Genomic DNA, 27,055 nt, shown 5'->3' on the forward strand with positions numbered 1-27,055 from the left:
TGAAAACCCAAGTACTCAAACCCAAATACTCCCATAATCCTATAACCCAATGACCTCATAACCGAGAGAATAAATCATAGGCAATCTGTATTACGGGACTGAGGTTCGTCCATTTCTTAAACCCATCTTACATGTGCCTGCCGTAGCGGCATAAAAGTCACAATCCAGAGAATCAGCTGGATAACGGGCTCACTCTGTTATAAGGTCATGGGGTTACGAGGCTATGGGGTAATAGGGTTATTGGGGTTTGGGTTCATGGGCTTATTATACTCGACGGCCAAAATTATAGATAGTGATTGATCGCTAGCTCTTGGACTAGTAAGGGGGATGAAGCGTGCCGGGAACGAAAATCCATTGGCGTGTCTGCGTAAAAGGCAACAAGATATAGAAAATATTGAAANAACGAAAAAAAAGATTACCAGCAGAACTGTGTACGATGTGTGTTTCAGACCTGAAAAAATGAATATTTCGGAAATTTCTTGATTTTTTTATCTAAAAAAATTTGTGGTTATTTAAGACAGAAAGATATACTTTCACCAAGTTTCGTTAAAATTAAATTATTTTTGCGGAAATAAGAAATAAAAAAACGAAAAATCAGAAAAAAACCTGTTTTTCACATCTTTCTCGGAAATTTTGAGGTTATCTTAAAAAGTGACCTCTATAAAAGTTGTAGATTTTTGCATAACCTACAACTCTTGTATTAGATACTTCTTTGTTTAAAGTCAAATTTCGCCAGAAATTCCAATGATACAATTTTTCACAACTTTTCAACCCCCCAAATCAACCCTCCACCACCCCTGCTAACGCATTTATTATTTTTAGGTTTATTATAAGCCCTTTTACCATTTCCACTTATAAAAGTCCAGGTAACAATTTTTTTTTTCTACAAGTGTTTGGTTGGAATGGATCATTAAAAATGAAAAGTTTTATGTTTTTATGCACGACTTAAGGATGAATCTATAACAATCGAAAGTCACTCAACTCTCAAGCAGTTCTAGTGGACTTTAAAATTATGCCATCTATCAACGAAAAGCAGAATTAAGTTCTTCTTCTTCTTCTTCTTCTTCTTCTTCTAAGTGAAAGCTAGACGTTATTTTGTTAATTGTTCGCATCGATTTATTTCACAGGTTTTTTTTATACAGTATAAGAAAAATGTTGATTTTAGAGATGTTTGCATTGGTTTATCTTACCTTCAGCATATCAGCCGCCTCTTTGCGCCTCTGAGCGATATGCTCGGACTCATCCAAGAGTTGATCCGCATTATCGGCCTTGTACAGGTGGGTGACAAGCTCGGACTGCAAATTATCCTTGACGAAATTCACCAAGAAGTGCATCACTGCCTTTGGTACGGTATCCTGAATAGATTTTCTCACTATGTAGAAGTATGACTTGATTAAGCGTTCTGAAACAAATAAAAATTAATCCGTAAACAATTACGTGCGATCCCTTCTCACCGATTATTTCACAATCGTGCTCCTCGTTCTCCGAAAGCTTTCTGTAAATGTTATTATTTATAGGTACTTGCGGTAACAAATTCACAGGTTTCTGTGGGCTCAGAACGTTTCGCAACTCGTCCGTCTTGGCGCTGTCCGGTAGATTATTGACGTGGTCGATATCATTTTCTCTCCCGTTTTGGACAGAGGTCAAGTTCGAAACCCATGTGGTGGCGTCGTCGTGGTTCAACTGAGGGTTGCTCGAAGAACGGCTCTGCAAACAAAAATATCATTGTTTACCTCGAGGTTTTTATTTTTTTCAATAGCTGATGGAAGTCGATGCAGCAATCCCTATTTGTAATCGAGTGGAAACATTTTTTTATTGATGATTTATAGAGCATGCACCGATTATTATTATTTTTTTTATGTTTTTCTACATTTCTTAGTTTTTTCTTAATTATTAAATACGAAGTGTTCAATAAAATTTGTTAATTTTTCGAGAAGAAACAAATAAAGAAATGAAATAAAAAAATAATTCAATAACTTTAAGTGTATCAAGAATTCACAATATACATGGTGCAACTTTAAGTGTGGATAAGTTTTTTAGGGTTAATAGTACTTATAGGGTATCCCAGAATATGTAGGCAATCTCTCGGATTTATACAGGAGATGTTAAAATAACATGACAAGTTCCTATAACAATTTTCTCTAGAGAGCCCATGTACGGAGATACAGGCCCTTAAAGGATGCCTCTAAAAATCGATCTTTTTAATAACTTTTATAATACTTTGTGTAATTTAATTATTTTTTAATACGATGGGCAACAGAGGATCCAACAATCTTCAATTCGCAGTCATATTAAAGAAAGAGTTTTTTTTCGAAAACAGTTCCTTTTATCAATATCAACCAAGAGTGCTTTTTTTTAGTTCAAGGTTCAAGCTATCTAAAAATTTTATTTTTGTGTCTTCATCGTAAAGCGTGTAAAGAAAATTTACATTATTGTGCTATTGGTAGTCTGTTCCTGGCAAAACAAATAAGGCAAATTGTTTTCAATGGATCAATTTTTAAGGAGTTTTATCTGTAGTTCATCATATTAAAACATTTTTAATTATTTAAGTATAAAATNATAATTTTCAAGTTCAGATTCATTCAGTTTGTTATTTATACTTATTTTTTTATTAATTGCACTAATAATTTTGCTTTCCGTTACAGTCGGAAATAAGTATGTGGAACATATCGTTTCCTTCTCAATATGCGACTGGTCACTAGATGAAGTACATATTTCAACATTTATTAATACTGGATGATTTTCAGCTACATCAGAAGTCAGAGGTAGGCCCGGATTCACTCTCACTGCCTTTTCGAGCAACGTATACCTTTTCTGTTCCATGTTGCTGAAAACAAAAGTTTTCGATTAGAAGAATCTTTGTTAGAGTTCTAATACAACAGAAAAGGTATATGTTGCTCGAAAAAGGAGTGATAGTGAATCCGACCAACCCATATTCACAAGGAAACGAAATGTTCAACTTTGCTTATTCCAACTATAACAGAAGCAGAATTGTTAGTGTTATAAATAAAAAATTAGAAGTTATTTTGATATCAATCCAACACGTCCAAATTCTGAAAATTATAACCTTGAGGAGACATTTTATCCCGTAAATAAAGATGTTTTCAGAGTCAGGCAAGAAAATGCTGCAGATGCTAGTGAAGCTAATTTGCTGTTAGTAAAATAAGAAATATTTCTCATGAGAGATCTATTGTATCTTTAAAAAGTAAGATGGGAAATGATTAATCAATTTTAGCAGCGGAATAATAAAGCTTAGAGAAAAGAACTTTAGGAGTTACCGAAGTTATAGAGAAGGAAGGATCATCTGACGACAGTGAGGAATCAAAAATTACAGTGATTAAACAAAAAAACTGTCTTGGAAGTTAATTTAGAAGAAAATATTTTTCCTGATACATCTAAAGCAAAAACAGATTGTACTATCTTTGATTTTAAATTGCAGTCGTCTCTAGAGGAATCGTCTGTATTAAAAGAAGGTGCAATAGAGGACACTGACAAAAATATAAAAGAGACACCATCTAATGAAATAAATGATTTTCAACAAGAAGAAATCCTTCAGAAATACCAACCATCAGAAGAATCGTCAAAGGACGAAACAGAGTCTACCGATAAACAAATTGAAAAAGAAGAGCCTTCCAAAGAAACGTCTGAAATACAATATGAGAAGGGACACAAAGACAATTCATCTGAATTTATAGAACAACCTAAATCAATAGAAGAGGAACAAGAATCCTTTAAGAAGGAGTCTGAGCTCCAATTTCAGAAACTCGAAATATGTCATAAGCATGCGGAATCTAGTTGTGAAGCAGAATTGGAAACATGCCGTATCTCAGAACAACCTCAAAAGCAATTAACATCAGATTGTGAAAATGAGGCTGAATTTAGGAAGGAGACAGAAAAACCTCAGACACATTTAGATTTGGATAGTGAAGCAAAAACTGAGAAGAAATTAGAAAAAGTAGAAGTTAGTGAACTTGAGGGAACACTAAAAGAAAATTCCAAGTTAATCGGAAAAAATGAAAGGAAGGAATTAGAGGATCAGTTGCAAGAGGCCAAAGCCAGGGAAGCCAAGGCCGTTGCTGAATTGAACCAGAAAACAAAAGATGTCCTTCATTACCAGTATGTATATTCCTTTAATAAAAAATCAATCTCGTGTATCGATGATTTACAGAAAAATTATGGAAGAATACGAAAAAACAATAGCTACCCGCCTTGCAGACTGTCAGAAGTTGAAAGAAGAACATGAAATAGCGGCACGTCATTTAGCCAATATTGAACTGGCATTTTCTGATCTACATCAGTAAGTAAAACAGTCTTCAACAAACTAGTATGGAATGAAATGTATTTTTTTATTTAGGAAATATGAGAGAACTAAGGATCTGTTAGAAGGATTTAAATCGAATGAAGACACTTTAAATGCTGCTCTGCAGGCTTCCGAGAACACAATTAAGCTACACGAGGAGAGGTATGAGGCCTTAAAAGCGCACGCAAAAGAACAGATAGGAATGTAAGTAGAATATAAAAACTATTTTTGTAAACAATAATGTAATAAATCTTTTTTTTTTGAAATATACCTATATTTACTTTTTTTAATCCTAGATCCAACAAGGAGATACTCACGTTAAGGGACAAGTATGAGATGGCTACTAATAAACTTATGAGTATTATTAAACGTTTAGAAATTAAATGCGCTTCCTTAGATATTTCTCTACAACAGAAAACTCAGGAATGTGCTGCTTTGGCAACTCTCTGGGATGAGGTTACAGGAAAGAAAGTGTAATAAATTAATAATAAAAGTAAATTAATTATTATTGAAAATGTGTTTTTCTTTTGTTTCATTCGTTCTTATATTTATTTCTGTTTTTCAGTATCAAAATGATGAGGCAAATTGGGTAAATATCATCAAGGTATCTTGACCAAACCGTATTTTGTTTTTTAATATACAGTAATGTATGGATAATCCAAATGGAATTTTACATTTTCCTTACCTGATACCAGTTGACTTCTGTCCAGACATTTCTCCAAAGTTAATGAATGATTTTACAAAAAATAAAATAAAATAATAAACATGGTTTTAGTAAATTAAAAAGTTTGTACCTATTTCAATTATGGTTGGTATAAAATATTGTCACATTTTTATAATTTTTGCTACGGAGATCTAACGCCTTTAGCCACTAAATTTTCCTGGTCTGATACTAGTTGATTTCTGTTCACAGACATTCAAAAAAGCTTTTACAAGTTGTTATTTAATTAAACAGTTTTATTTTATATAAAGTTAACTTTATAATCTGGTACTTTTAGAGATTTTTGTAAAAAAAAAATATATTTTAAATAAAGGGTATAGCAAAAGTACCGGAACGGCAGAATAACTTGGCGGGAGAGCATTTTGGAAGAAAATATTAAATACAAAAGTTTCAGGATTTCTCCCAGGCTATCTGATGGTGACCTTGACATTTACCTTGAAGGTCATTTCAAGGTCAAATGTGATTTTTCAAATGGGAGCCTATACTTTTCACCTCAAAAATGAAATGAGCGAAAAATTTTACGTTCAGATATGACCTTGAGTGACCCCTTCCTTTTGACCTTGGGGCCCTCACAAGGTCAAACTAATAAAAGTACAGGAACGGTAGAATAATTCGGCGGGAGAGCATTTTAGAGAAAAATGATAGATACAAAAGTTTCAGGATTTCTCCCTGGCTATCCGATGGTGACCTTGACCTTGAAGATCATTCAAATGAGATAGCCAGGGAGAAATCCTGAAACTTTTGTATTTAACTTTTTTCTCTAAAATGCTCTCCTGCCGAGTTATTCTGGCATTCCTGTAATTTTGTTAGTTTAACTTGTGGAGGCCCCAAGGTCAAAAGGGAGGGGTCACTCAAGGGCATATCTGAATGTAAAATCTTCTGCTCTTTTCATTTCTGGGGTCAAAAGTATAAGGTCTCATTTGAAAAATCACATTTGACCTTGAAATGGGTACCAAGGTCAAGGTCATTGTCAAGGTCACCATCGGATAGCCAGGGAGACATCCTGAAACTTTTGAATTTTTCTCTAAAATGCCCTCCTGCCGAGTTAAGTTTTCTGCCATTCCGGTACTTTTGCTATACCCTGTATATTAAAATGTGTTTTATAGCATGTTTAAAATACTTACACTTTTTCATAAATTTTGCTGTGCAATCTAACACTTTGGTCTCTAGATTTTCCTGGCCTGACACCGGTTGACTGCCATACATGAAGACTTTTAAAAAAGCATTTATAAATGTGTTATGAAAATTGGAAGGCTCTATTATTTCCAAAGCGTAACTTTATAATATTTGGATGCTTTTTAGGCAAGATTTTTATCAATTAAAATATTTTTAGTAAATCTCATAGTTATTGCTGTTCTGTAACTAGCATCTTTATGCTGTTTTTTGTTCTCCAACACATTTTTATAATTCTTGCTTTGTTAATACTTTAGCCTTTAGATTTTCCTGATCTTATACCAGTTGATTGCCTCTTGCAAACACATTTAAAAAAACTTTAATAAGAATGTTAATAAATTTGATTAGTCCGAAAAAAAACTTCACAATATTTCGATGTTTCTAGGCATAATTTTTATCAAAAAATATATTTTTAGTACATTAACATATAATCCAGTTCAAATAATTATGGTTGAAATAAAATATCGTTATACTGTAATTATTATTTTTGCTATTTTGTCCTTTGGCCTCAAGATTTTCCTGAGCTGATGCCAGTTGTCTTATGCCTGCAATGACATTAAAAATGCTTTTACAAGAACGTTACTGAGACTGAAGTTCTATTATCTCCAGATCTGAAACCACTTAAATTTAATTTCGATTTAGGTTTCATTGAGGTTTATCGGTTTTATAAATATTTTAAGGTGGTATAATTTAAAAAAACAGTTGGATTACGTTAAAGTCCCACAAATTAGGCCACTTCCACTTCCACGGTAAGAAAATACCAAATTTATTTTCGGTATACCTGAAAATGACGGACATTCAGTAAGTTGCCTTCCGAATTTTTTTTTTACCAAGAGAGCGGTTTGTGAGGTTAAAAAAATACAACTAAATTTTCAATTTCAAAAAGTCTATTACAATAAACAAAAAAATTAATATAACCATAAACGGCCCTATTGAGTTGGGAATGAGTACTCACAATTAAAGAATAAAATTGACATCAATAAAACTGTACTCAGCTTGTAAATCACTGCAAATGCATTTGTATAATTTAAAGATAATATAGCGTAGAAAATCAGTAAGTCTTCCAAGAATATCCAGGAAGTTTCTCGAAATAAAAGAGAACATGGATATTCGCGACAGACAATTAAATGTTTTAAATTTATATAAAAAAAGCCTAAATCGTAGCATCGTGCCACTATGACGATCGTGTTCAACAGCTAACAGTAATTAAAAAATATTTAGTTTTCAATACAATAACAGTCAACAAGAAATAAGGAGGTTATTTAGGGTCTGTTGGTGACACGCCACTGGTAAAAACGGTAGCATGCTAACAACTCGTCCTTAAGAACTAGTAATGCTCATTTTAATTCTTTCTATACATTAGCTTGACAATTATCATAGACAAAAAAAAATCATGACTAGTCACACGACACCCCCTTTTACAGTTTTTTCAATTACCACATATGTGTCTCGCGGATTTCACTAATGATGAGCGATGCCCTTTGGAGTGCCTGAAAACAAAAGAATATTATGTTTTCTTCGTCCTCGATCGCCATTTTTGTTTATAATTTCTACTCATACATAATAACGTGCACTGCCATTACCAGTTTGACACAGATTTGCTACTTGGTAATGTCAGGAAACTACAATTTAATGATATAACAAAGAAATAAAATATGAAATGTTCATTGATTCACAACTTATCCAAAAAAAATTTGGGAATAGATGCAACATGAAAAATGGAGTGAATATCGTAAAAAAAATTTTGTAAACTCCTTACAGTTTCCAAGAAAAAAATTATTGAAGTTGTAGTATTTACAACCCTTTCAACGCTGAACTACTGTAGTCTCTAGCGTCATTCGTGTTGTGTGCTTTACGCAATGCCCGTGGAGAGCCACGTGACCCCAGCAACACCAAATACTAAAATCCGATTTTACAATTAGTATTAACGTCATTGCGATAGTGTTTACAATAGTTTTTCAATAGTTAGTGTCGCAAATGGCTTATATATATATAGCAACTCAGAGTTATATTCATCAACTCTTGAGTTGCCAATTTATGGTGGAGCAAGACTGAATGCTTTAGCAGCTTCTTGTCTGTACGCAGAACGATTTCCCGGTAGATATGTGCCAAATGCAGTTACTTTTATCACGATAGTGCAACGCGGGCATAACACGCGAAATTTGCCAAATTGTGGAAGAGATAGAGGTCCAGGGCGTCCACAGCGTATTGCAGCAGCTGAGGAACACATTTTAGAAATTGCTGAAGGAAATCCCTGAATAAGTGCCAGGCAAATCGCTCAATAGGTACAAGGAATGTCTCAATCAACAGCGTGGCATTAATACCAAGGGATTATTCCTTGTGAATTAGAGTTTGTGAATGGCTACTGCAATAAAATGGTCAAAATCCCAGATTTACTGCTGACGCGTTAGTTACAGATGAAGATATTTTTACACAGAATAGGATGTATAACATTCATAATAAAAAAATTTTTTGGATAAGTTCTATATCACTCTATATTGTGAATTCAGATATGAACAAAATATAAAATACCGCATAAGCACTGACAACTAAATATTCAGACGAGCGGCAATATTATTATTTTGGCAGAAATTACAGCGGTGAAGAACCAACGTATCAAGGGAATGTTGTCGTCAGCGGATACACAACTCTAGTTACAATTTTTACAAAGTCAAGTACCCTAATATGCAATAATTATTAACATTAAATTCTAAATATTTTGTTTTCAAGGCAAAAGAGAAAAAGAGAAAAACCGTTGCTGACGGAATTCCAGAAAAACCATTTAGCTTGAGGTAAATCGAAAGCTACTTGGGAAGACTGGGCTCGGTAATTCTCAGTGGTGAGTTTAAGTTCAAAGTAGGTGTATTTATGTACACTACTTGGGACCTGGAATATAGTTCTGAAATTGCCTATTTTGATTTTTTACATTGAAACACAATAAATAGACCGATTGAAATAACTCATTTAGAGGGAAAAAAGAAAATTGTTACCACCTGGACTTTTATAAGTGGAAATGGCAAAGGGGTTTATAATAAACGAAAAAAAATGAATACGTGAGCTGGGGCGGCGAAGGGTTGATTTGGGGGGCTGAAAAGTTGTGAAAAATTGCATCATTGGAATTTCTGACGAAAGTTGACTTCAATAAAAAAAAGTATCCAATACAAAAGTTGTAGATCATGCAAAAATCTACAACTTTTGTAGAGATCACTTTTTAACATAACCTCAAAATTTCCGATAAAAATGCGAAAACTGGTTTTTTTCTGATTTTTTTTTTTTATTTCTCATTTCCGCAAAAATAATTTAATTTTGAAGTTTTGAGGACACTTGGTGAAAGTATACCTTTCTGTATCTTAAATAACCACAAATTGTTTTAGATAAAAAAATCAAGAAGTTTCTGATATTCATTTTTTTCGGTCTGAAACAATTTTCCTTCAATGAAAAATTCTACTTAGAAAAATCATCGTACAGAGTTCTGCAAGTGATCATTTTTTCGTTTTAACATATACTTTTTGGTGAAATAAAAAATCTGTAATCGCAGTTCAAAAACATGTTCAAATATGTAAAAAAAATAAAAAATGACGCAACAATGAATTTTTCAGTAATTGATAATTTGTTTAAATTAAAAAAAAAATTCAAAAACTGACTACACCATTCATTCTACGGAAAAAAATACAAAGAAGACTGTCTCATTGTTTGACCCAAAACTTTATTTTTGTACAGTAGGTATTGCTATAAACATCTAAGTTTGAATTACAAATGCACAAATGATAAATTATCTCTGGTTGATTTGAGATTTCAGCAATACAAAGTATTAACTGCAAAGTACTGTTGACACAAAACCTGAAATTTTGCAATCATTTTATTTTTTTTCTGGCTTTATTTGAAAACGAATTTTAAAATAATTTGCATATTTACATTGCCACTTTTTTCGCTTCGTCCAATGGCATCAACATTTTTGCAATCCGACGTTTCGTCTTCGAGGGGCCATCATCAGGTTAATTTTTTTAAATACGTTGCTGCTATTTTTATGACAAAATCTAGTCATTTTTAATTTTGATGATATTGTAACTGAATTGAATTGTGATTACAGATTTTTTTATTTCACCAAAAAGTATATATCAAAACGAAAAAAATGATCACCGACAGAACTCTGTACGATGATTTAAGTAGAATTTTTCGTTGAAAAGTGTTTCGGAAACTTGATTTTTTTATGTAAAAAAATTTGCGATTATTTAAGACAGACACAGAAAGGTATACTCTCACCAAGTTTCGTCAAAATTAAATTATTTTTGCAGAAATGAGAAATAAAAAACGAAAAATAAGAAAAAAACCTGTTTTTTGCATTTTTCTCGGAAATTTTGAGGTTACTTAAAAAGTGACCTCTACAAATGTTGTAGATTTTTGCATGATCTACAACTGTATGGAAGACTTTTTTGTTTGATGTCAACTTTCACCTAATCCCAATGATACAATTTTTCACAACTTTTCAACCCCCTAAATCAAGGGTCGGCAAGTAATTTTAGGTGGAGTCCGGATACTTTTGAAAATTTTTAACGAGGTCCAGAAAAAACCTCATATTCTTTACTAATCTTTTTGTTTTAATTTGCACTCACAAAATTATATGAATTCAATAGAATAGCAATTTGCATTCAAAAATCAATGGGAGAAATTACATTTGCGGTCTTGAGTCAGTTTTTTTACCGACCTACTAACCATTAAAAAATGATAATATGACAACATGACATGATGATGATAATGATATCTATAGAAAAATATATTTTTTAAATAATTTGAATGATTATACTTTCAAAACATTTTTGGCAGTCGTTTTTTACCTTCCGCGGTCCGGATCTGGACCGCAGTCCGCCAGTTGCCGACTGCAGCCCTAAATCAACTCTCCGCCACCCCTGCTCACACATTTATTTTTCTTTCGTTTATTATAAGCCCCTTTATCGTTTCCACTTATAAAGTCCAGGTAACAATTTTCTTTTTTTTTCCCTCTAAATGAGTTATTTCGATCGGTCTAATAGTCCCCCCCACTCCAGTACTTTGCCACTGCGCATCCTACCCTCAGGGCTCAAATGAATGTGGTTCACCTTTACATTTGTATATTGCCCTAAATTGAAACTACACCATTGTAAACTACGTCTTGCCTTGCTCTTTAAATTTTGTTTGTTTGTTTCTGAGCATAATGAACATTGTCATTTTTCTATCTTAGATTTTACAATAAAGTAGTCAAATTATGCAAGAAGGAACATTTGTTTTATTGTCCAGAGGTGGTAATTTTCCAGAAACCCTAAACTTTTTTACAAATCGTCCACAAGAATGTGATAGAACACATCACGATGTTTTGGGAGTCCGTTAACTGCTGCATTTTAAAATAACAAAGGAATTTCTCTCTAATTCAAGTCTCGCCCAACGATCTTGTATTTCCAAATTTTATAAACACAGCACATTACTAATTTAGATATTTTATTACAAAAATACAAGCGAACATACATATATCAAAGTTAAATAACATAAGAACAAACGAAAACAGGATATACTTAACTATTATTATCAGTGTGAAGAAACATTCCACTTTTCCAATCTTAAGCGCTACGTAGACCCGTTTGAGGTATTAGTACTTGTACTTGAAGTTAACTTTCAACAAATATTTAACATTGACCTGGGCGACGTCGTATACGACGTACCTGGAAAAACGTGTTGAGGAAAATCACCGTTATCTTGCCTAACTTTAAAAAAAAAAATAATCGTCTAGGTAAAAGGATACTCGTTGTACAGCAACGACGTGTTGATAGAGGAATTCCTGATTCCTTTCCCTGCCGGTACTTCGATGTCGTGTAAGGTCTTAAAACCGGTCGGATCGGGCTCCGTGCCACCCACGCCTTTCGTGCTGTGCTTCCCTTTGGGCAATTTCTCTATATACTTCGAATGGAACAGCTCGTACATCTGAAAATAAAAATTTTTGGTGCTTCGCCGCAAATCCTTAATAGTCGCACAGGATGCAACGAGTTTGAATCGAAAAACTCCACCGTGGCAGAACACTGATATGCAGAACGCTTCGTTTTCAAGATTCGCATTGATAAATTTTCGTAAAATCTCTGAAGACGGGAGAAAAATCCATGAACCGTACACGTTTCTGTGGAAGAATTTTATTTATGTCCGCTATTCCAGGAAATAAAAAATTCGAAATAGTTTACCTCACATGCGGGTCATTATGGTACGTTTTGCAAATATTAAGAAATATTGAGCATTTAGAGAGCATTCTTGAGAAAATCAGAAATAATTGAGCATTTTTGAGAAAATAATAAAAATTTTCATCATTTTCAAAAAGTATAGGGACGTTGAATATGTTCTCGATGTTTTTTCTTGATAATTAACGCTTTATTTAAAAAAAATCTATGCCAGTATTTGCCAAAAACCGTACATCCTGCCGTCTGGCGAAGCTTCTCCATTAAAACCCGTTCCGCCCCATGTACAAGCACTTACACTGCCCAGAGCGACGTCACACAGCAATAACAGTCCGGTAGGCGCCGTGACGGTCGTGTTACAGTAATTCGCAGACTTGGACACCATGTCGGCAAAGTACACGCCTTTACCGAACATGTAACCGGTGACGGGAGCCTCGGGAGGCGCGATTCTCAACCCCTGCGACAGGATACCAGCGAAGTTGGTCACCCGAGAACCGTGCCACAACAGTTTGTGGTTGTGCAACTTGCGGAAGGGCTTGAATCGCTTGTCCTCGCCCTCCCGCTTGACTATGTAGACTTCCTCGATTTCCAACGTGTAACTGGAATGGGTGGCGGCGTGAGTGTTCGTGACGTACTCTTGGATGATCGTGAACTCCTCGGATTCGCGGTCCAAAACGTCTATTTCCGTGTTGAGTTGCTTGTAGTAGCTGTCTACTGTGTGCTCGGATCCTGATGATTTCATCAAGTTGTAAGCGATCTCCATTTCTGTTAAGCTGTCCAACATCTCCAGTTTTTGCTGAAATTCGATAAATTAAAACAATATTAATAGTTTAAAGAAAAATATATACAATGTGTACGATTTATGCCTGCAAATAACTGATAATTGAAAAAACAAGTTTGTCGATGTTAAACTGACCTTAATAACTTCCGAGTCTCTCAGTATAGGCGGATCGTCTACACCGAACGAATGCGGAATAAACGTATAAAACCTGTTAGTGGCGTCGAGTAGCTGCATCTCGTCGGGATTTCCCGAATCTATCAACTGCTGCAGCTCGCCCAGCACCGCAAAGGCCTTACGTATCTGTGCGCTGCTCAGCTTGCCCAACGGCATCTTCTCCATGTCCAGTTCGAACTCCGCCATGAGCTTCTTCATGGAGTTGATATCGAATATAAGTCTCATCAGGTCCTGCACGGGTTTGGGGAGGTTCGAATCGGCCTCCACGATGTCCAGATTGATCTGGTCCATGTCACCGTAATCCACGTCGATGGGGCACATCCTACCTGGTACCTTGACAAAGAAATTATGCTGCTCCCACGCGTTACCGGTTTTCGCTTCGTAAAACGACCGGAATTGCTTCTTGGCCTCGACGAGAGTCGACATCGGTTCCACTTTGTTGCCTACAAGAGAAATAAAATGGTTTCTTTATCTCTCCGGAAATATGAAATAAAAACGCAAACGATTATTCTAGTACTAATTGCAAGTCAAAAGCAGGACGCATTTCCAAAAACGATCTTGAAAATTGGTCCTTTGACCAAACTTGATGGTGGCTAGCAAAAAAAACCACCTGCACCTTTTAATATATAAGAATGCATTCGAATCCAAAATTAACTGACCTCCGATAGTGGTCCCTATTCTGCCCCAGGATCGGAACAGCCAGTACTGATTGCCCCTGTCGGCGGCCAGCAGCTGCAACTTGTAATAACTATTCTTCTTGCTCTGAATGTCGGTGAGGCCCAGAGTAACGGTGTACTTGTCCTGGCCCTCCAGGTAGACGTGCGCGACATCCTCAAGTCCCGAGTCGGGATCGACAGCAACGCCTCCCTTGAGCTTCAGTTTTACTTTGCTGGGCACGGAACTGGTATACCTGCTGCCCGACTTGGATTTAGAGCTGCTCGTCGAAGGCGCCGATGGTACACGAGTGGTAGGCTGATAAACATTAATAGACTTTATAATAATCGAAATTTTTTAAACTTATTGAGAACCTCTGGAATCGTACTCGACTTACGTACTACAGAAAAACAGGTAAATTGTTGCAATAATTGAAAAACTAAAAAATTTGTGATAAATGACCTTGAAGGAAAACGTTTTGTACTCACGTCTGCACCCCAGTTGCAGAGACTTTTCTTGATGATCAAATCCGGGATTTTGCCCGCATTGTCCTTGGCCTCGTCAAGGAAATCGTCCGGCACGACGTGGATCTGGCACCTTTCCACTTCCAGCATCCTAGCACCCATTTTCTCTACTTCCTCTGCGGTCGAAATCACGGCCATCACAGATTCTTTTATTTTTGTGGTTACTTTGCCGCCCATAGAGGTCACTAGTTTCTTAATTTCATCCTTGCTTTTAGAGGGATGTCCGACAATCACGAATTCCATGTCGTAGAGTGACGGCAATGCCCGCTTCACTTTGGGTCTATGTAAAAAAAAAATATAAACATAAAGCAAAATAATGTTTTTTACAGTACTCACTCAGACTCTTCCTCTTTAACATCCTTTTTCAGAGTCACTGTCGAATGAACTTCTTTAATAACCCTCTTGCAGGGTACATACTTATAGGCCTTCAAGAAATGGTACTTTTCCTTCAACACCTCCGGCACCTTGAAAGCAGTCCTTTTCGGTTCCTTCTCCACATTGGAACACTTTGTCCATTCCGTCAAGTCCCCAGTACACACGTATCCTATTTTGTTGAATTTCAATTGACCCCTTTTACATTTCGGGCAGGGTTTAAGTGCGCCGAATGACATCGCATCTGCAAGTTGGTCCAGCAGCTGAAAAATATATTTTAATTCTTCGTACGGACCTGTTCGTATATATTTTATAACAGTTACCTCGTCTTTTCCTTTACTTGGCTGCTGCTTATTATGTTCCAACAGCTCCTCGAGTTCACTCGGCTTCAATTGGTTCTTTAATTGATCCCTGTAATCAAACATGATTTTATTCTGTCGCCGATATTCTTTCTCGTTAGGATCGTTCTCTTCAAAATCTTCAGTCTTTATTTTCTTCGCATCGGGAACATCTTCTTGCTTTATCGCTCTAAAAGAAAAAAGAAATTATTGCCGATTGATAATTTTTAAGATGGGTACAACTCACGGGATTTCTTTTTTAACCACCGCTTGATCCTCCTTTTTCAGGCTTTTAAACCCGGGCAATTTATCCCCGCACTCAAAAAAGGCTAGTTCTGATCTTAATTGAGCAAAACAAGTGACGTGGTGCCACATGTCTTGACCCCCATATTTCTTGCCCACTTCGGTATCGAAATCTTTTTTTGATATGCGAATCTAAAAATGTTATATAAAACCAATTGATATCAGACCACTTAGATTCAAACCCGACAAGTTCCAAGAAACAAAATGAGAACGTCAGCTTCCTCATCTTTAATTAATGAAAAAGATGAGACTTAAATTTTGAATTTTGAATATCAAATATAAAGTTATAAGAGATAATGAAGGTAATCAAAAATGAAACAAAAAATACCTCATCTTTTAAAATTTTCTGTTCGCAACCCCTACACGTAGCACGGCCAGATTTGGAATATTCTATCTTAAAATCTTTCAATGCAGCATTTTTCAGTGCTGCATCTCCGGCACGCTTCTTGNTGAACCGTATAGAAATCATTTTATATTTTATACGCATTATGGTAATAGTGTTTTTATATTATGTATTAGTCACTCTTTATAATTTCGGCCGCCGAGTATAGGTTGGGATATCATCGGGTTAAATGTTTATAGGATTTAGTTAATTGGATTTTTCAAGGTAAACATGAAAATATTGAACAAAACATCCTAATTCGCATACCAGTAATTAATAAAGTGCCAAATTTTTCGCCCGAATGTGAGGTCAAACTCATTTTCCTCTACAAACTTGTCAAATTGTGCAGGAAAATGTTTTAAACAATATTTGTAGAATTTTGAATGACAAATTAAATGGTGACTTTTTATTCGACCTTCACGAGTTGCAAGGTCAAACCAAGGTCAACTTAATATCAAATAGAATATATAAAAAATAATGTATACATAAATAACAGACATTCAACTAAAATTATTAGTATGATATTGTTAATAATTTTGAAAATAGCACAGGCTAATAATTAAGTTTGATGAAAAGCCATTCTGGAGGCTAGGTCAAATCAAAGTCACCATCTTATTTGTCATTCAAAATCCTACAAATTTTGCTCGAAACATTTTTGTAGTATAATTCAGAGAAAAATGGGCTTGACCTTGAAATAACCTGTAAGGACATAACCAGCAAAATTTTCTGACTATATAATGGATGTAAATTATAGCACCCTATCGAGAATTGCTGGCATAAGGAATAGGGTGTTCTAGTTGACCTTGAAACTTAAGGTTAAGGCCAAATCCAAGGCAACCAGATATTGGTCTCTCAAACTGATCCCACAATTTTTATCTGAAACTTTTTTTGATAGGACTAAATCTTGAAAGGTTATTGGGAATTCGGATATTTTTTGGAAGATCCTATATATCAAGCATCCTGTGGAATTTTCCAAAAGTTGTTCTCTATTTTGTTATAGTTAATTGGAATTACATAGTTCTTTTTATCCTATCAACATCAACGGATAATTTTATAATTTTTAATGTTAAAAAATAACAAAATATTGTATTTTCAATTGAAATATTGGAATACAAACATGGGTTTAAGAGAAACTGGCAGATACTAAACATAATTTTATGAAATAGGTATTTAAGAAAAAAATCTAAAGTTTATTACATATTTAAAAAAGTTAATAGGAATTGGAATATAAAATCACTGTCAGTTTCTTTTAATATTTAATCCAACAAAAACTTTAATTCACACAAACATAATTAAGATTTCTAATAGTTATAAATGAATGAGGCAAGCAAGTGAAAGTAGGATGAGAATTTACGCGTTTCCTAAGATTTTTATACATCTAACATGATGAAATATAATGTTAAGAAACAAACAGAATTTTATTATCGCCTTCAAGACAGCTACCAGAAAATAAACGATTAAGTACTTCAAACACAATTTTTTTGCGATTTCTGTGATTGGTATTAGTAATGACTACAAGAAAAAAAAATATCCCGCATCAAACACGCTGCTTATAGTACCTGAACGGCATTCATAAAATCGGTATAGCTGCCAACGGGCAATATGCGGAACAGGTAGTTAAAGAAATCGTCGGCCTGTTCCTGTTGTTGACCGCCTGCTATTGGTGCTTTAAGTTGCATCTACAATCAGTGAAATACAGGGTGTAAGAGGTATGACCGTCATAACTTAAGCATGAGATAGAATAATCATAAATGAACAAAAAAGTTGTATATTACAGGGGCATAAGGTTAACAGTTTTCGAAATACAGCGAGTATTAATATTGGAGAGTTTCATCACGTGACAACAGCGCTACACAGCTGATGCACACCACGTGTACACGCGACAGACTTGTCCTACGGAAAAAATGTAAACAACTATTGTGAAACATTTAGTAAATTTCAAGACAATTGTTTTCCAGTTTTCAAATAAATAAAATAAAATGTATCGATTTTGTAGTACGAAGATATAATTGTGCTTAAATTTTAGCTCAAATTTTAGAAATTATGAATCTCTTAAAACAGGAACTTAACTTTTAATCAATTTATGAATTTGAAAAATATGTAATTAAAGTACCCAAATATTCACGTTGTCCAAATAATCATAAGTACTAAAAATAATTTAGGGACTTTCCAAAAAGCAAAGTCAGTAATTTTTAAATGCATAGGTATAAAACAAACTACAACATATTCTCAAAATGTCCACCACCATTTTCGATGCACGCACGACACCTTAGAATCCAATTTCCATGCACTCGCTGGAAAATACCTCAAGAAAAGGAAATAGTGGTACGCAAAAAACACTCCAACACCGTCCAATTCCAGATACCAACAACAACTAACTTGCGTATTGCTGGACAGTTTAGTATTACCTCATGTTACACGTCGCGCCATTGTCACATTGCTTGATATGAATTTTATCGAATTTTAAATTTATTACGCTAATTATTTTTTAGAATTAAGCTTAAAGTTCAAAAAAGTGATTTTATGGTATTCTATGCACGCAGTTATGTCAATATTCCTTAATTAATTGAGCTTTTTGTATATTAAGTTGGACTGATAATTTTTTTTCTCGCAAATGGTTGAGTTTAGGACCCATGTCATATAAAGCTTTTTTGTTTATTTTAATGTATTCTATCGTTTGTTAAAATTAAGGCAGTCAAACTTCTAACACCCTGCATGCAAATATACATAGGGCGTAACTAAATATGTGTTACAAGCTTTCACACCGTGTAGACCTCGTAAAAATAGTAAAGGTAGAAAGAACATGCCCGCAACTAACGCCACCATCTACTCTACAAAAAGCGGAAAAAATCGGGAATAAAAACACACCTTACTTACCAATTCCTGCTGCTCTGGATGATATTTACCGTACATGCTCTTTGGGCGAGAAGGCCGAGAACCTTCGCCGGATTTTATCATCGTAGGAACCATCGCGATCTCCTTGTAGAAATCGGGATGTTTCGTATTAATATACGCTAGCTCGATAGCTACCAAGTTCTCGACCATCACGTTGGTGGTGGGCAGCCGGCGCCTCAAGAGTTGAGTCACCACATCCACGATTTTCTCGTAGAGTTTCGGGAAGCGCAACATTTCTTGCTGCACTTCGCTACCGCAATGCTACGAGAGAAGACACGGTTAAAATGTGTTAAAAACCCAGGAAGAAAATTTCTTACCTGAATAATCCTTTGCATTTCTTCGTGTATCAATTCTACGCACCTTAGAGACGGCTCTTCTAACCTTCTAATTTGTCGCTTGACTAGTAGTTCAAATGACACTTCTGGCACAAACAGTGCTGGACGTGGACCATTTGCGTTTCTGCGATACAATAAAATTTAGACCAAGAAATAATAGTGAAAAATCATCGAGAAATCGTGAAAATTACTGCGTGATTTTATTGTTGCAAAGCCTTGGGAATGATAATACAAAAGGCGTCTCATCTCGTAGCTCATGAAAAAAATATAGCGTCATTGTTTTTTATTAACAAATAGGTCAAAAATTTGTCATTTTTCCCAAAATGTGAGTTTTTATATTCTTAAGAGATGTGCAAAAGATGGGCTCGATCGGTCAAATAGTTTTTGCAAAATTCCATTTATTTATCCCATTTTTGCAAAAAGGCCCATTTTCAAATGACTATTCCCGGGGCAGGGTTATGACTAAAACATTTTTTTTCGAGCTCATTTTCTTCGAAGGGACACTAAGTATCCTCTAGTTAAAAAAAATTAAATTTTTTTTCAAATTTGGTTGTAAAAAAATTGCTAACTCCGGACCTATTGGTCACAGAAAAATTTTTTTTCAATTTGTAGTTCTTTTACGAGCTTTCGAATGGTGTAAACTTCTTTCAAAAGTTAAAAACCGCAGAGTTATTTTATTTGTTTATTAGGGAAAAAAGAGTTTTTCATTTGTTAACAATTATATACAACTAAATTTGAAAAAAAAATAATTTTTTTTAACTAGAGGATACTTGGTGTCCCTTCGAAGAAAATGAGCCCAAAAAGAATGTTCTAGTCATAACCCTGCCCCCTGAATAGTCATTCGAAAATTGGCCTTTTTTTTGCAAAAATGGGATAAATAAATGGAATTTTGCAAAAACTATTTGACTGATCGAGCCCATCTTTTGCACATCTCTTAAGGATATAAAAACTCACATTTTGGGAAAGTTTCGTAAGATTTTATTAATTATTTAAAAAGTTATTAACAATTAAAGAAAAAGCACTTTTTCCGTTTAATTTTGCAATAAATTTTTTGTTTATAAAGCAATTTTAACTTATAAAGTCTCATTTTAAAGACGAGTTTCTCTAAATCAAATCGTCTTTGAACATTTTTTGCTAAGATTAATAGTATTTTTACAATAATGCGTAGAACGAAAAATGACGAATTTTGATAAAAAACAATGACGCTATACTTTTTCATGACCCACAAGAAGAGACGCCTCTTGTATTATCATTACCAAGACTTTCCAACAATAAAATCACACCCAGTAATTAATAAATTTCAAAATATTTCCTCTCCTGATCTAATTAGGCACCGTAAAAATATTACAAGGTAATTTTTTACCTTATGGCTGTAAGAATATCCATTTTACTCAAACCGGCTAAAGGGTGAATGGAATCGAGCGTTCTGCCGAACGTTTCATGGAAAATATAGCATATTCTAGCTCCGCCGCACAATTCCGTGGTCTCGATATTCCTAGCCGTGCCTTCGATGGTCGAGCAGTACGCTGACGCGAATTTAGTAATTATTTGTAACAACGTTTTACTCTTATCAGAAATATCTTCCCCATAGGAGTTAAGGAGCGACTGGTACTGAGATATCATTAGGTTGACCCTCGTCTAAAATACAATTTTCACGTTTTATAAAGCTAAAATTTATAAAAAGCCCACTTACCTTCAAATCAGGTAAGCAGTCTCTTATATGGTGCATGAGTAACCTATTTAAAGTTTTTGCAAGGTAAGGCGTGCCGTTTCTAGCAGCTAAAGTGGGATATTTGCTTTGTAAAAACGTAGCTTCGTCTTTAAGCGAGTCCTTAATACTTTTGTTGTTCATAATATCCTGTTGCGACCTATTTACAACACCGATTATACCCAGTTTCACAGGTATGACTCTACCACATAAAATATCAATTGCGTCAGTTCCTGCAAAGGAAATCCTTATTTTTTTTTTGGTAAACGGAACTAAACGACCGAATTTGATCTGTAAATCACGATTCCCTTACCTGCGTCCATTAAATCTAATTTGGTGACTACAGCTAATGTTCTGCGACCGTCAGGGTCCACATCTTTGGCGATAGCTAAGCTTTCCGAAGTTGCCATGTCGGTGTTGGCCGTTANCTAGAGGATACTTGGTGTCCTTTCGAAGAAAATGAGCCCAAAAAGAATGTTCTAGTCATAACCCTGCCCCCTGAATAGTCATTCGAAAATTGGCCTTTTTTTGCAAAAATGTGATAAATAAATGGAATTTTGCAAAAACTATTTGACTGATCGAGCCCATCTTTTGCACATCTCTTAAGGATATAAAAACTCGTAAGATTTTATTAATTATTTAAAAAGTTATTAACAATTAAAAAAAAAGCACTTTTTCCGTTTAATTTTGCAATAAATTTTTTGTTTATAAAGCAATTTTAACTTATAAAGTCTCATTTTAAAGACGAGTTTCTCTAAATCAAATCGTCTTAGAACATTTTTTGCTAAGATTAATAGTATTTTTACAATAATGCGTAGAACGAAAAATGACGAATTTTGATAAAAAACAATGACGCTATACTTTTTCATGACCCACAAGAAGAGACGCCTCTTGTATTATCATTACCAAGACTTTCCAACAATAAAATCACGCCCAGTAATTAATAAATTTCAAAATATTTCCTCTCCTGATTTAATTAGGCACCATAAAAATATTACAAGGTAATTTTTTACCTTATGGCTGTAAGAATATCCATTTTACTCAAACCGGCTAAAGGGTGAATGGAATCGAGCGTTCTGCCGAACGTTTCATGGAAAATATAGCATATTCTAGCTCCGCCGCACAATTCCGTGGTCTCGATATTCCTAGCCGTGCCTTCGATGGTCGAGCAGTACGCTGACGCGAATTTAGTAATTATTTGTAACAACGTTTTACTCTTATCAGAAATATCTTCCCCATAGGAGTTAAGGAGCGACTGGTACTGAGATATCATTAGGTTGACCCTCGTCTAAAATACAATTTTCACGTTTTATAAAGCTAAAATTTATAAAAAGCCCACTTACCTTCAAATCAGGTAAGCAGTCTCTTATATGGTGCATGAGTAACCTATTTAAAGTTTTTGCAAGGTAAGGCGTGCCGTTTCTAGCAGCTAAAGTGGGATATTTGCTTTGTAAAAACGTAGCTTCGTCTTTAAGCGAGTCCTTAATACTTTTGTTGTTCATAATATCCTGTTGCGACCTATTTACAACACCGATTATACCCAGTTTCACAGGTATGACTCTACCACATAAAATATCAATTGCGTCAGTTCCTGCAAAGGAAATCCTTATTTTTTTTTGGTAAACGGAACTAAACGACCGAATTTGATCTGTAAATCACGATTCCCTTACCTGCGTCCATTAAATCTAATTTGGTGACTACAGCTAATGTTCTGCGACCGTCAGGGTCCACATCTTTGGCGATAGCTAAGCTTTCCGAAGTTGCCATGTCGGTGTTGGCCGTTACTACAGCTAGGATTATCGAGTTAGGGTTTGCGATATATTTTAAAACTAGTTCTCGAATTTGTTGTTCTATGTCTGGAGGTTGATCGCCCACAGGTACCTGAAATGTGTTGCCGATAAAGCAAAGGAAAATCTTTGGATTTTTCTTCGCTTTACCTTGGTGATTCCAGGTAAATCAACCAAAGTCAAATTGACTACTTTCGTGGAATAAATTTTCAAGTTAATAGGTTCCGAGCAAATCCCCTTATTAGTTCCAGCCATACGGGCCGTTTCTTCTTCGATTTCAACTCTAATGTCATCGAAATCCCTGTATATTTTATCCTTTGCATGTAAAAAGACACCCCACTCTTCAATATCAACAGTTCCTGAAAATACAGGATACATAATAGAATAATTTAACAATATTTACAAGCCTTGATAATATAAATAAATATACTTTATTGCAGACAATTTAATACTTAAATATGTAGCAGTAAATTATTATAATGTGTCGGCCTTCAATTGTATGTATTAAGAAATATACAGGGTGTTTGGTAAGTCGATGCATTCTTTGCAGGAGGTTATAGTATAAGCGATTTGTGATATATTTCCTTAATATACCATATTCCGAAAACGCTTAGTTTCCGATCTACAGGCTGTTAGTTTTAATTAAAAAATGCAAATTTATAAATATTTTGGAAACCGCTCAGAATATTTTAATGAAATTTTACGGGCTTTGACAGTTAACAACAATAGACGTTTTACGATAAAAATATTCTTTTTCAGTTTCACCAGTGGCGTGCGCACATATTGTCAAAGAAAAAATGATACAGTACTTATTTTTCTTAAAATAAAAATTATTTTTTAATTTGAATCTTGTTCAATTTGGAAGAGAAAAGGCATCTCGACTGTTTTTCTTATGACGTATCGTTTTCGAGTAAAAAAAATAAAATCGATTTATTGCATGGCGTAATTCGGTTTCAATAATCTGAAAAATATCAAAAATTATGCACTTAACTGCTTCACACTCAAACACTCAAAGTGACAACTATTATTAATTCTGTCAAACAATAACAAAAACGAGTGCACAGTCAACTTGCTAATTTCTGTTTAGATAGTCAATAACAGTGAATCTAAAAACTGATAAAATGTTTATATACTGAAGTTAACTGTGAGAAATAATAATTTTTTGTAAGAAAATTGCTACAAAAAAAATTGAATGCATAATTTCTGCTATTTTTCAAATTATTGAAACCACATTACGCCATGCAATAAATCGATTTTATTTTTTTAGTCGAAAACGGTGCATCATAAGAAAAACAGTTGAGATACCTTTTCTCTTCCAAATTGAACAAGGAATTGAAAAATAATTTTTATTTTAAGAAAAATCAGTGTTGTATCATTTTTTTCATTAAAAATGTCTAAAGACGTGCCTGTGCGCACGCCACTGGTGAAACTAAAAACAATATTTTTATCGTAAAACATGTATTGTTGTTAATTATCAAAGCTTGTAAAATTTCATTAAAATATTCTGAGCGGTTTTCGCAATATTTATAAATTTGCATTTTTTATTAAAACTTTATCACCCTGTAGATCGGAAACTAAGCGTTTTCGGAATATGGTATATTAAGGAAATATATCACATATCGCTTGTACTATAACCTCCTGCAAGGAATGCATCGACTAACCAAACAACCTGTATACATATATATAGGTACCTAGATTCTGTCGATAAAAAAAATATTCTTAATTTTATGAACATATTTAATTTTGTCCAGTGTAACCATATTTATAATAGCATCGGAAGATTATTAGATTTAGTTATAAGTACTATCACCTGTGAAGTTATTAGAGATAACGTTCGTCTTGTCTGTGAAGATGCTTATCATCCCCCTTTAATAATCAATTTACCCCAATTATCTTCTGTCAATCCTAACTTTTCAATTAATATAAACAGCAAAAAGTATAACTTTAAAAAAGCCAATTTTCTATCCCTTTAAAATTCCCTGTTTGAAACTGACTGGAGTTTTTTAGATGAAATAAACAACATTGATATGTTTTATGATCGGCTTTACAATGCTAATGTACCTTGCATAAAACTTTTAAACATCCACCGTGGTTTCACTCAAATAGGTAATTCACTATATCACTGAATATGAGTGGTAATAAGCTGTTACATACATTTTTTTTGCTCAATTCTTGATTTTCTGGAAGTTAAAAGCACAAAAAACAATCAAAATGTGCTGTAATTAATATTTTGAAATTTTGGTTTTGAAATTACTATTGTGTCAGAACATCCACAAATTATTATTTTAAAACTAATTTAATTTTTCAATAAGTACTTACTTATATGTTATACTTACCTTAAAAAAAATTAGATAACACATACCTACAGAACAATCCATTCTTATCGTTGTTATTATTTATTTCAAATCATGTTTTGTTCTTTGGCCAGAAAATTTATCAGTTATGGTTATGATTATCATAATTGTATTCTGTGGACTAACTAACAATAATATATTAATTAATTCGAAATATCACAGACAATGCTTTGTTAACAGTTTATTACTGTATGCATAACTGTAGGTATTAGTCCACTGAATGACTTGACTAACCATATACTTTTTAAATAATATCTTTATTATAAGAACACCTACGTCTAAAATTTGATTTATTTTACTGGAACTTTTTTCCATATTATTTTCCTCAAGTAGGTAATCTTTTACAAAACTACTATCATTATTATAATAGGGTTTCACATTTTTTTGGACAAGAATTTCAAGATTATAACAAAATTGAAAAACAATCTAACCATTGTAGAATTAAATTGTTATATATATATTGTGTTCTTGGTAATTCCTTTTGTGTTAAATATTCAAATGCAATTAAAAGAAAGCAAAATTATATAAGTCAAGTTCTCTATTTACTAGTTTTCTAAGTTTTGAATGCATATTAAAATATATTTAGTAGACAAATATCTTAATGAAACTTTATGGAATTTATAGCATGTTTAAAAAATTTTATGATATTAAAATATTTAATTTTTTCCCACAAAATGTTCTTTTACAAAACTTTTTTCGTTTTCTGTTCTAATCAATTCAAAAGTAAATTCTCAAGATAAATTAATAAATAAATAATAAAAACTTATGGAATTTATAGCATGTTTAAAAAATTTTATGATATTAAAATATTTAATTTTTTCCCACAAAATGTTCTTTTACAAAACTTTTTTCGTGTTCTGTTCTAATCAATTCAAAAGTAAATTCTCAAGATAAATTAATAAATAAATAATAAAAACTTATTTATATAATGAAAAATGTGATACTTAGATACAAAGAAAGCTACTACAAACTACTATATTTATAAGAGAAATTAAAAGGATAAAAAACACGCACAAATAATTAGATTATCTGAAAGATAGAAGATTTCTGATAAAAGTATTAAGAATAGAAGAGAACATAAATACTTATATCGTCACATTTCACTTCTGCAAAAAAACTTAAATTGTTGATTATTAATTAATTTCTTTTTGAACCTGAACGAGGAACTTTATATTGTTAATGAAAAACAACACCTAACTACTCTGATTTATAACATCCTAATCCCTTACTGTAACATGTTATAAAAACTAATGGTGTATTACACTTTATACTTGAATATTTTTGTTACTCACCATCTCTAGCATTGCGATGTTCTTTATCATCCTTTGGGCAGTAAACCAGCTGCAAAATTAAGGGCCGTCGGGTAACAATTCCGGTGCCCCTGGGCAAGAACGATTTACCCACTAAACTTTCAATCACAGAACTCTTCCCCGAACTCTAAAATTAAACTAAGAAATTAGGTTATGTCATACATAATGTAAGAGACGAGGTTATTTACCTGAGATCCTAAAACTATGATTTGTGGTAAGTGGATCGAATCGGATCCTACAGTGTTGAATACATCTTGCAGTTTGTTAATTACTGGAATTAGGGCCTCCATTTTTTTGTTTTACCACCGATCGACTTCCAAAAATATCGATTAGGTACTTCCCTGTTTTCTTACCCTCTTTGTTCTGCGTTTCGCGTCAATATATTTTAATACACAAATACATTATAAAAATAGGAGTCATCAATTGTGTGTAATTGAAATAAAGTAAAATCCGTTGGTATTCAATCTAAGTACACAAGTCAGACAGACTTGACAGAAGACAGATTTACTTTAGTTAGTTTAGTTAGACTTACACAGCTGAAGTTGGTAGTACGGTTACATTGCCTGGCTGTTTACATTGGCTACACTGAACTTTAAAGGGGGCATTTTTCAAATAGGTATATATTTGTAATCTATTTCCGTATAATTCTATTTATGTTTTTATGAACGAAGATTAATTATATAGACGCAGTTGACCGTTCATAAACGCAGAAAATTGATAAATAAATATACAGTATAAAAATATAAGTGT

At 33.7% G+C, this 27,055-nt stretch overlaps 2 protein-coding genes across 2 annotated transcripts; both read right to left on the reverse strand.

The window, feature by feature from the left end:
• Positions 1–994: 994 nt before the first annotated feature.
• LOC108907209 (dynamin-1-like protein) lies at positions 995–26,797 on the reverse strand. The gene is made up of 12 exons (XM_023454491.1): positions 26,494–26,797; positions 26,288–26,432; positions 22,792–23,000; positions 22,525–22,735; positions 22,198–22,445; positions 21,868–22,142; positions 19,129–19,270; positions 18,794–19,072; positions 17,476–17,595; positions 1,455–1,707; positions 1,191–1,402; positions 995–1,072 (listed from the first exon to the last, which is right to left on the reverse strand). Exons 1-12 carry the CDS (start codon positions 26,593–26,595, stop codon positions 995–997), a joined length of 2,274 nt encoding a protein of 757 aa, XP_023310259.1. The 5' UTR covers positions 26,596–26,797.
• On the reverse strand, positions 11,623–16,003 carry LOC111691508 (poly [ADP-ribose] polymerase-like). The gene is made up of 10 exons (XM_023454495.1): positions 15,863–16,003; positions 15,479–15,666; positions 15,217–15,421; positions 14,858–15,156; positions 14,486–14,801; positions 14,003–14,315; positions 13,305–13,786; positions 12,687–13,184; positions 11,968–12,146; positions 11,623–11,887 (listed from the first exon to the last, which is right to left on the reverse strand). The coding sequence occupies exons 1-10, from the start codon at positions 16,001–16,003 to the stop codon at positions 11,815–11,817; spliced, it is 2,694 nt and encodes an 897-aa protein (XP_023310263.1). The 3' UTR covers positions 11,623–11,814.
• Positions 26,798–27,055: the final 258 nt, after the last annotated feature.

The sequence above is a fragment of the Anoplophora glabripennis genome, unplaced genomic scaffold, assembly GCF_000390285.2.
Source record: "Anoplophora glabripennis isolate ALB-LARVAE unplaced genomic scaffold, Agla_2.0 scaffold303, whole genome shotgun sequence".
In the NCBI taxonomy this organism is placed as follows: domain Eukaryota; kingdom Metazoa; phylum Arthropoda; class Insecta; order Coleoptera; family Cerambycidae; genus Anoplophora; species Anoplophora glabripennis.